General features: G+C 54.8%; 1 protein-coding gene across 1 annotated transcript; it reads left to right on the top strand.

The window, feature by feature from the left end:
* Positions 1-260: 260 nt before the first annotated feature.
* On the top strand, positions 261-9,219 carry Tmem61 (transmembrane protein 61). Its single transcript, XM_021635293.2, has 3 exons — positions 261-393; positions 3,040-3,389; positions 8,122-9,219. Exons 1-3 carry the CDS (start codon positions 379-381, stop codon positions 8,390-8,392), a joined length of 636 nt encoding a protein of 211 aa, XP_021490968.1. The 5' UTR covers positions 261-378; the 3' UTR covers positions 8,393-9,219.
* The last annotated feature ends 1,333 nt before the right edge of the window (positions 9,220-10,552 follow it).

The raw sequence follows: 10,552 nt of genomic DNA, 5'->3' as shown, positions 1-10,552 counted from the left end.
GGGCGGGGCCTGTTGGAAACTGGCCTGGCACCTGAAACCTACAAGGAAGCGCTGGCTGAAGCAGGCCCCAAGAGTCCTTGAGGTAGTGAGTGAGGATCCAAGGACCAAGAGACAGTGGGTAGGTAGCTTCCCAGTAGGCTTCCCAGCTGCTGGGCGGGGTTATAGGGAGAAAAGGACCTACCTTTTGAGCAGGCTGGCCTCGACCTTACTGGGGACCAGAACAGGGACCGTCGAGGAGCTGGTGAAGTGCAAAGGGCGCAGCTGAGGACAGCTACCAGAGCTTCCTCAGATGCCGGCTGTCTGCAGAGCTCGGCCTCCACACCTTCTAATGCGCAGGGCTCTCCCCTGGACCCGTCCTGTTGCACCTGGCCTAGCCTGATGGCTGCAAGTGAGGTGGGTGCTAACATCCTGTCTCCCTCCCTCCCTATCGAGCACCTCAACTCCTGCTAAGGGTGTGGCCCATCCTTTAACCTGGACCTCGCAGAACTGACCCTGTGCCCTAATGCCAGGAGCCAGTCTCTCCACAGTTTGTGGGCGTAGGCAGGCTCCTCTTGCTTGGATGGTTACTTCTTTACAGAAACAAGTGCCTACGGTGATCTTGTGATGTCATGGGGGGCAGGAGCAGGGAGCAGCCATAGGCCTCTCCCCATCGCTGTGCACAGCTCCCTCCTGATGGCAACAGTGCTTTCTTCTCCCTGATTTGAGCGGACCCCCTTATAGTAGACAGCTGGGGCAAGACAGTAGACGCTTTCCGGTTCACTTCCCTCCTTATGTGGTGGAGTGTTCATTATGGGGGTGGGGGGCATTTAGGCAAAGGACACACTAGGCGACTTGGTGGTGTCTGAGTAGGGCCACCCCTCTGACCAGCTCTGTGAACTCAGGAGGTGTGGGGCATACTTTGCTGAATTCAACTCCGAGACCTCTTATCCCTGAGAGCCAGGATGTGAACTCAAAAACGTGGGTGTCAGGAGCCTGCTCAATCAAGGTCCCGGAGTTAACAGACTGGCCACAGGGAGGGTGCTATGAACAAAGCCTCCTGGTGGTAGAGGCCTCCCCTGGCTGTAGGGAGGTGGGCACAACCACTGTGAGGGGTGATGTTGGTTTCCTTTTTGAACAGGGTGAAGTGGGGACCCAGTCAGGTCTAAGAGAAAGTCCCAGGTGGCTCAAATTGAAGTGAGGGTAGGGACATGGGGAGGCTGGCAGAGCACCGGAGGTGGAGCCAGCTCGGCAGGCCCTGACTGAGTGCCAGGATGGGGTGGAATTTCTCTGGGGCTGGAGAGCTTCCTGTCTGACTCCCACCCTACCCCAGCCCCGGGTTGGAAGTCACACCCTCCATGGCAGGGAGCCCTTCCTTCCTCCCCCATCAAGGTACAGGGGCTGCACACACACCCATGTGAAAGGTAATGAAGTGTCTGATGGCTTCTCTGACATGTGAGTGAGGGGTTCAGGGTCAGGCTCCAGAATCACCCGCCAGGGTCAGGTGTGGGCTCCTTGTGTGGATCCCTGACGTACTTGGCTTTGGATGAGGACCTTCCCCAGCTTGAATTGTGTTTCCTCAGTTGTAGGATGCTCATTCCCCTGCCCTGCCCACTTGCCTTGGCTGTAGGAGTCATTCTATCACCGAGTCTGCAGGCCTTGGATTCCCTCTGCTGTCTCCTTTGGTGTTTCCTTCAAGCCGAGGACTCCAGCCGTATTTGGAATGGGTCTGTCACCTTTCATGGCCTTGCCTTGATTGGAGACAGGACGAACTTTCCCAAATGCTAATTTCCAACAAAGAGCTGCAGTTCACGGCATCTCTACATTGTAGCTCGTGACTCAGTGGTCCAGGGAACTCGGGCTTAGTTAGAGGATAAGCCAAGGAGTGGAAAGGCTAATGGTGTGCTCCTAAAAGGCCCTGAGGTCTTCAGAGGGTTCCCAAGCAAGGGCCAAGCTTATCTCTGCAGGGAGGTAATGGCAAGTCAGCAGTAGGGAGCAGTAGGGGCAGGAGCTTAGAGGCGAGCTTTGGGGACCAGTACACGCCCCTTCTGGTCTGTAGGAGTTGAGGCCAGGCTTGCTTCCTGAAGTTTCCCCGTGCAACAATTTTGCTAAGTCCTCCCTCTTCCCGTGATTCATATGAGTTCAAAAGAGCAAAACACGGTGAGTGTTCCCCTTCTGACAAACATTCATGCTGAGCTCAACTTAAAATACACTTTCTTTAAAAAAAAAAAAAAATGTGTGGGTAGGCCGGGTGGAGGTGGCACCGGCCTTTAATCCCAGCACTGGGAAGACGACAGAGGAAGGAGGATTTCTGTGAGTTCAAGGCCAGCCTGGCTTACAGAGTGAGTTCCAGGACAGCCAAGGCTACACAGAGAAACCTTGTCTCAAAGAAAAAAAAAAAAAAAAAGGTGTGGGTATTCTGCTCTTAACCCTTGAGCCATCCCTCTAGCCCTGAACTCAACTTTTTTTTTAATGAATTTCTATTCTTTCATCTAGTGGTCATGACGCAGCTCATGCACTGTTTGGTTAGGGTTGGGACTGGAGGCTCTTTCAGTGCCACAGGTGTGCTGAACACGGCTGTGCAGATGTCCTGAAAAACCCTGCTTTATGGTGTCACATTCAACCTCACAGTTCCAGGGCCGTCATTCACCCTTGTCCTGACTCCTATGCCCCTTCATCTTCAGCTAAATAAGAAACAAGTGCTGGATCTCAAGAGATGGAGGCTAGGGGAAGAGAAACGTAAGACAGCCATAAGACAGAAGACAAACCCTGGCCTCTCCAGCTGCTCATAAACTGGCCACCATAGGCACTGTTTACCCATCAGGCCAAGGCCTCTGGGGCCTCCACAAAGGCCCAGAATGAATGTGGCATATATATTATTGCATTATTAAGCTCCTACTGTAATCCCAGCTGTGGTGCTAGGAACCCAAAGGAGCCTTTTTTCTGTGACCATCCGAGTAACCCTGAGCTGGCTTCCTCTTCATTTCACAGGTAAGAGTTCTCTGAGCTCTTGGTACATTCGGCCAGCCCAGTCCTTCAGATTCTCTCTCCTTCTGTGTGCAGACATGCGTCAGCGGACGAGGGGCCTCCGCCGCGCGTTACTGCGTGACAGTCAGCGGCACAGTGGTTCTGGTGGTGGGGACAGTCTGCTTTGCATGGTGGAGCGAAGAGGATGCAGCTGTCCGGCCTGGCTCCCTGGGCCCCACGGTGGAGCAGCCGATGCCCAAGGGGCCCGAGACTTGGCTCAAGTCTGTCAGCTTCCTGTGCTGTGGCTTGGGCGGCCTGCTTCTGCTCTTTGGCCTGCTTTGGTCCATCCAGGAAAGCACAAAAAGGTCGAGCCAGGGGGACCTGTACCGACTCTCCAGAGACCTGTACCACCTCGCCATAGAGTCCTCTGAGAAGGAGGGCTGCAGGTCAGTGGGGGCAGGGTGGGGACGTTGGGCGAGCCACCACAGTCACCCTATCCACTCTCTGCTCAGCAAATTCTCACGAGGTTCCTCCGCTGGACGAGGCCTTGCCCTGTATCCCGAGGCTATGGAAGCCCCATGGCGGAGGCAAATGAAAAATCAGAGTAGTGAGAGCTATGTGAAGGGCAGACAGAGTCCTGTGGAGATGTGGAGAAATCTGGGAAGCCTTACAGGAGGAGGCAGCACCCAAGCTCAGTCAGCAGAGAAGCAGAGGAGTCAACATCCCAACATAGGAAGGGTCCCTGAGGCACAAGAGGGCATTGGGCAGGGCCAGGTACTGCGCTGAGTGCCTTTGCATGCCCCTGGGGAGGTAGCCAGAACGTCTCCATTTGTGGAGGAGGACACCAGGCACAGAGACCTTAAATAACTTGCTTAAGGATATCCAGAACTGGGAACCAGTGCTCCCCATAACCCCCTGCCTCAGGAGATACCAGGGACGATAAGGGAGCTGACGTGAGGGCACAGCTCAGTCCAGTGCCCAGCACACAGTAGGTGTGTTGGAAGTGGCAACTTTCCCTGGCCTACAAAGGTGGTTGTAGGTGAGTGTGGGGTGAGGGTTGGGTGAAGGCAGAAGCCAATGGTTGCATCAAAACAGTTTTCAATCTGTTTTTTTTAATTTTCATTGCCGATATTCCCTAGCTTTTTGACCATTTTTTCTCCCTCACTTCCTTCCCCTTTGTAGACAGAGTCTTTGTAAGCCAATCTGGCCTGAAATGTGTCATCCTCCTGTCCCAAGGGCTGGGATTCCAGCCATACATCCATCACCACCTCACCCAGCCTTTCAGCACATCTTCTTGGAATCTGATCCCCAGAGACATGCTGTGGTCTGGGCACCCTGCGCGTGTACATTTGTGTTTTACGTGGGGGGACCAGTTCTGCCCTGTAAGGAAGCTAGGTCATGTGTGTTCTTACTGGGTACGTGTTTATTCAACAAAGCATCCGGCGGGTCTGGAGCCTGCATGCCTTTTCCGCCCTGTGTCTGCTTGTACCTTTATGCCACCGGGAACCACTGTTGCTCCTTGTTCAAGAGGAAAGCCTCTTCTGTTCCATGCAGCCCATAGTGGTGTGAGCCTGCAGTCTGCAAAGACTGTGGCCCTCGCCGACACTGCTCCATAATTACTGGCAGCATCTCCGTAGGGGCTAACCTATGCTCCCCTGATTGGGCACCTACCTGCCTGGATGCCTTTCTTCCCTTTGTCTGGAGTGTCTTGCTATCAGCCCACGGCTCCTTGAGGCCAGCTATAACATTTAACAGAGATAGTACGTAGGCCAATAGCCAGACCTTGAGTGGGACGAGGTGGCGCACATCTGTAAACCAGCACTTGGAAGGCTGAGGCAGAACGATTGAGTTCCAGGCTAGCCTAGACTACGGAGCCGGACCTTGGTTTTAAGGACCATCAGAGGGAAGGGCACGTTATCCAGCTGAACTTTGCTCTTCTCAGATGAGAAACTTGTCTCAGAGAGAGTGACCTACCTGCTCGTGAGATGAGGTGGACTTTGACAGCCAGGCCAGCCTGCTGTCCTGCCCTGCCCAGCCTGGCCTGAGCGCGGAGGTGTTGCTGTTGTCTGTACACAGAGTGGTGTTGCCTCAACAGGGCCCAGGCCTCCCTCAGCTGTGGGTTAGGTGGGCTCCTCCATCCTCAGCCGATTAGGCAGGATACCTCCCCTTGCCAGGAAGCAGGAAGGGGCCCCTTCCAGGTCAGAGACCCAAGTTTCAGCTTCAGAAACTGGTGTGACTGGGTATGAAGGGAGCTGCCTGCTTGACTCATCTTTCCACGGGTGTGTGTGTGTGTGTGTGTGTGCGTGTGTGCGTGTGCGCCTCACGGCCTAGGGTTGCCTGGTTGCAGCTGGAACTGGCTTCTCATCTGTTGGCTTAAGCATTCGTCTTTCCCTGTCAGGCCTCAGTTCCCCCCTTTTAGCCACCGGCTCTCTATTGCATCTCTCTAACTCTGACTATGCACCTACCATGTGGCGGGTCCAGTTCCGAATACTGATAATGCAGCAGGGACAAGATAGACAAAAGCCCACTGTAGGAGCTCGCCTGGCAATCGTCAGCCCTGACAATTGGAGGTGGCAGGAGCAGAGGGCCCTGTTGTCCTTCACAGCAGACATTGCCAGGCCTCCTCCGAAGGCCAGCTTTCTGTTGATGCCCTCTCTATTAGAAGCTGAGTGTCCCAAGTCACACCTGATGCCTCATCTGTCAGTTGAGGCGAGAGGAAGGGCAGGCCTTCCATATCAGTTGCTCACTGCTGTCACAAAATACCACCCCTCCCCCCGGAAAAATCCCAAGGAAGGGCTTATTTGGGCTCACAGTTGGAGGGTCTATGGGGGGAGGCACGGTGGCAGGAATGTGAGGTCATATGTCCATATTCAGGAAGTAGAGAGAGATGGATGACACTGTGCCTCTCACTCAGTTCATGCCATTCAGGACCTCAGCCCCGGGGGATGATGGCCTCACACCGGGTTCTCCCAGCCTTCATGAACTTAGTTTAGAGACTTTTCTGCAGATGTGCCCAGAGGTTTGTCTCCTAGTTATTCTAGACCTTGCCAGGTTGACATAGAAAGCCCACCATCATGTCCCGCTTTTGCTCAGCGCCGCTGGGCTCCTGTGAGATGGCTATGGTGAATGTGCAAGCCACGACGCCTGTGCCCTTAGCTTCCCCTGCAGTTCCTCGTCACAGTCTTGGTCTTTAAGACTGTGGCTTGGCTGCTCACAGGGCTGGTGTAGGCATCAGGCTTGTTTTACAAAAGTGGGCTGTGAGGGCGTAGCGTGCAGTGTGGGGTGACATGAGCTCCGCTATTAGAGGAGAGGGTTGTCCACTTAGCCCTTCACTCATTCTTCTGTGAGATGGGTGGGGCTTACTCCTACCCTACTGGGTTTGCTCTCTCAACAGAAAGCCAATAGGGTCAGCATGGAACCTGTCTCTTGCCCCTACAAGGCTGTCTTGGTCTCTGTGCATGAACCCCCACCCCCCCACACACACATACACACACATAGAGAGAGCTCTGTGTCCAAAATGTACTCGGAACCTCCTACACATTAGGACAGGACCTTGCAAAGGTCCACGTTCCCTGCATTCTTGTATTCTGGACTATGACCTCGGACAGTGCAGTTTGACGAGCCAGCAGGCAGGCTACTGAGGTGGCAGGAGCTGGCTTGAGGGCTATTGCACAGCTGCCCTCTGAGCAAGCTTCCTGCTGTGGGCTGAGCTCCTGCGGGTACCTGAGCCCTGGCATGTGGATGCCACCTGCTGGGATGGCCCCAAGCAGACCCAGAACCAGCTCAGATGATCTGGGGAGGGCAGGGCATGGCTGGGAGGTAGACATGAAGGGAGAGGAGGGTCTTGGGAGCCCTGACACCCACATTCCCCTCGTGGCTGCTAACGCTTTTTCTGCTTTTCTTCTTCTGCATCTGTGGCATGGCAAGCATTATCCCCATTTAACAGATGAGGAAGAAGAGGCTCAGAGAATGTGAGAATAGAAACCAGGCTGCAAAGCAATAAAATCCAGTGGCTTCCCCCCCTCCCCCAGAAACTTCGCTTCTCAGTACCTGGCTCCTCTTTTTCTTTCTTCTTTTCTGATTTGTTGAGACAAGGTCTTACTAGGTAACCCTAGCTCCTAGCTGGCATTGAACTTACTATGTAGCCTAAGCTGCCTCTGCCTCTAGAATACTGAAATGATACGCATGTATCACCAGGCTTGGCAGGAGCGTTACCCTTCCTTGCAAAGCCTGCTGGGAGCTCAGAGGAAGCTGAGCACTGGTTAGTTCTCAGCTGCAGGTCTCTGGGTAGGTCTGCAGCCCTCTCCTCCCACCCATGCTTAGTTCAAAATCCAGGGCCTACAGAGCTGCTCTGTGACAGGGCGGCTGAGCCTGCCTCCTGGTGGCTTGCTGTGGAGTGGCAGCAAGCTCAGGGACCTGGGATGGGGACAGGGCCCCCATGGGCTCAGATGCAGGACATCTGTCCTTTAATGTAGCCTGCAAAGCCTGATCAGGGGGGTCTACTGAGGATTCGGTCTTTGCCTCACACCCCTTTAGGTGTTCCGTTGCTTAGGTGTGAAGGGTGGGGGGCAGGAAGAGTCAGGGCTGAGCACCAGCGTAGAGTGAAGGATTGACTGGTAAGTAGAGAGCCCTCTCTCCCTGGGGGCGGGCAAGGAGAAGCAATTACCCTGTGATCTCGCCACGTAAAGTCTCAGGCATCCCAATGTGCAGGTAAATTGAGGCCACCCTCACATTCTGCCCTGAGGGTCACAACTGTAGCTTTACAAACCATTTTCCAGTCAGGTGGGAGTCTTTCTGTCCGTGAGCCACCACTCAGTCTCTCAGCAAACATCCCCCGGAGCACCTCTTTTTAGTGTGTAGACACTCAAGTCAATCTCTGCCGTAAGAGACAACCAAAGAGTGTCAGGCGTGGAAGCTCAGTGGGGAAAAGGAAGTGGGGACAGGTCAAAAAACGTTCCAGGGATGTGTCAAAGTGGCGAGTGGTGGCAGCAAAGAGTGTGGGAAGCGAGCAAAGGCAGTGTGAGGAGGATGGAGAGCTGACGTTAGCGTCCTGCTCCTGCGAGCAAGCAAGCATCCTAAGAAGCCACATGGGCATGGCCACGTGGCCTCCTCTGTCTCTCTGGCATGCAGGAGAGTTTTGAGCTGCTCCTGCTAACAGCCTCTTTCCTGTTCCCGTAGACCTCCCAAAGAGGCTGCTGCCATTCCTACTTATGAGGAGGCTCTGTACTGTCCACTGGCTGAGGGTCCCCTGCAAACCCCTGTGCAGCCGGAAGAAGACCTTCAGTGCCACGCCCCAGAGGGTGCCCTGCTGGGGTCGCCATCCTTCTCACCCCCACCCACCTACGAGAGCGTCGTCCTCGCTCAAGGGGCTGTTTCTGGTCTAGCCCAGGCTGAGCTCAGGCTGCAGGGGAGTTACAGGGCTCCAGCGGGCTGTGAAACTGGACCCTAACCCGCGAGCCTCCTCCAGTGCTGGACTCACAGCAGGCAATTCAACAAGAACTCTGCCGCTGGATGCTCTTCTGTATCGAGAGCCGTGCAAGAGGCCGCCTCCACGTTAGCTGGCTTTAAATAAACCCCGCTTTATTACATCTCACCATTCTACACATGGCTGGTTCCTGTTGTTCTTCTCCACGTGAGGCACTGGGGAGGCCATAACCGGATCCTCCAAGCCGGTGTGCTGGGATCAGCAGCTGAGAGCTGGGAGCTTATGTGTGGCGAACACAGGGCCAGAGACAGAAGCAGGTGTGGTCCAAGCTTACACACCTGGTTTGTGGCCAAGAGAACACGGACCCTAATCTCAGCCCCCCTGAGCCACCCATGGCAATCCCTTCTTTTCTTTGACTCACTTTCCTCACTTGTAAGATGGACTGAGCACTTTTTTTTTTTAGCAGCGCCAGCCCCTGCCTCAGAGTGGGAGGACCCACGGGGTTATAACAGTGGGCGCTATGGAGCCTACTGAAAAAAAAAGGGACCCAGCCCTGAGCTGGAGGCCCGCAAGCTTCACAAGCCTCAGAGTTGTTGGAGGTACGTCTCCTCCCCCAGGTGCCTGCTCAGCGTCCCATGATGGGGCCACGCTGCTGTCCCCGGCTCTCCAGATGCGGCATTGAGAGCCACTTCCTCTCCAGCTGCATTCTGCCCATGGGGTCTCTGTCCACTCCACTAGGCCTCCAGTTGGTCCAGTGTTGTATTTCCCAGCTTCTAATTCCTAGCCCACCCTTGCCCCACCTCCCACCCCCATCAACTTGAGCTACACATCCCAAACTGGAAAATAATAAAAAAAAATATTTTAAACCAGGCTGCGTTGCTCATGCTGAAAAGGAAGAGACACCGCACCAGACTGAGGAAGGCATATGCAGATATGTAGTTTTGCGTCACTGCTCCCCAACCCCCCGAGAGGGACAGCCAGGGAAGGCATTCTCCAGTGTGTAGGCCAAGGGCCTAGAAGAAGCAGGTGGACTGGGTCAGGTTAAACCAGAGTCTCATTAGGCTATCAGGTCAGTCTCATTCTCACTCAGTGGCTCTCCCTGAGGCCCCACAGCAGCAGGGGCTCAAAGGCTGGCCAACTGGTGCCAGGCCAGGTCTCTGCCCCTGTCACCCCCTCACCCGTGAAGCCCTATATTTTTACAGGAGGGATGTCCCCATGTGGGGAAACAGCCTGTGCAAGCTGAGAGCTCAGAGCAGTCGGGGCACAGGCTCCCCATCTCTGCTGGCCCACTGTGGGCGGCTGTCTTGTCACTCTGCCTGTTTCCTGCCATTGCCTCAAGCCACTGAGAGCCTCTCGATGCCAAGTCCAGGTAGGGCCTGGCCCTCAGATCCCTGTGAATGGTAAAAGCTCCTGCACAGTCTGAGCTGAGGAAGGCCTGCTCTTGGTGGCCCTAAACTTCAGGCTCCTATCACTTTTTCCCTGCCCCTTGCTCTTCATTCCCAACCAGACCCTGGGCCCCTGCCCTTCCGAGCATGTCTTTCCTTTAGAGGTTTTGACTCCTTTCCCTCTACCCTGCTGTCACATTCCCTCTTCCCAGAGGTTACCCTAGGCCACAGAGGAGTTTGGAGAGGCCTTGTCTTTCCATTCTGGTGGTGACTTAGGCTGAGCCTATAGCAGACGCTCTGTAGTTCCTAAGGGGTTTCCCACGTGAGGTGTTTACCACAGGACACAGCGTCAGCGAATGGCTGGTGTGAGCAGGTTCTATCTTGGCAGCAGCTGAAAGGCAGGTGGGGAGGGCTAGCTGGCCACAAAGGACTTTTCTGCGTCTCTCCATATCTTTTCATCTGCCTCAGGAAGGGACAGTGACTTGTTCAAGGTCACCAGCCTGAGCATGAGCCAAGGCTATGGTAATCTCGCCAAGGTGGGGCGCTGTCTCCTTCTGAGCTGTAGTGGTGTGGCTGAGGGACCTGTGGAGGAGCCAGACACTCAAGGCAACCCTGCCATGGGGCCACTGCCCTCCCTGAGCTACATTGCAGGCAATGTACCCATACTTGGAGTCTTCTTCATTGGTCACCCAGCACTGAGAAGTCAGGGACTTTAGTGACTCAGGCCTCTCCATACCTTTTCCAGGATCCCTGCAAGTGTATGTTACCTGGCGGCCCCTGTATCACACCTTCTGGAGAA

This window comes from Meriones unguiculatus, chromosome 12, assembly GCF_030254825.1.
Source record: "Meriones unguiculatus strain TT.TT164.6M chromosome 12, Bangor_MerUng_6.1, whole genome shotgun sequence".
In the NCBI taxonomy this organism is placed as follows: Eukaryota; Metazoa; Chordata; class Mammalia; order Rodentia; family Muridae; genus Meriones; species Meriones unguiculatus.
The sequence above is the reverse complement of the archived record's forward strand: the minus strand, read 5'-3'. Positions and strand labels throughout refer to the sequence as shown.

Excerpts from the sequence above, each read along its gene's own strand:
- Tmem61 (XM_021635293.2), top strand. Across the intron at positions 3,390-8,121 it reads TCTGAGAAGGAGGGCTGCAG|ACCTCCCAAAGAGGCTGCTG; the intron begins GTCAGTGGGGGC and ends CTGTTCCCGTAG.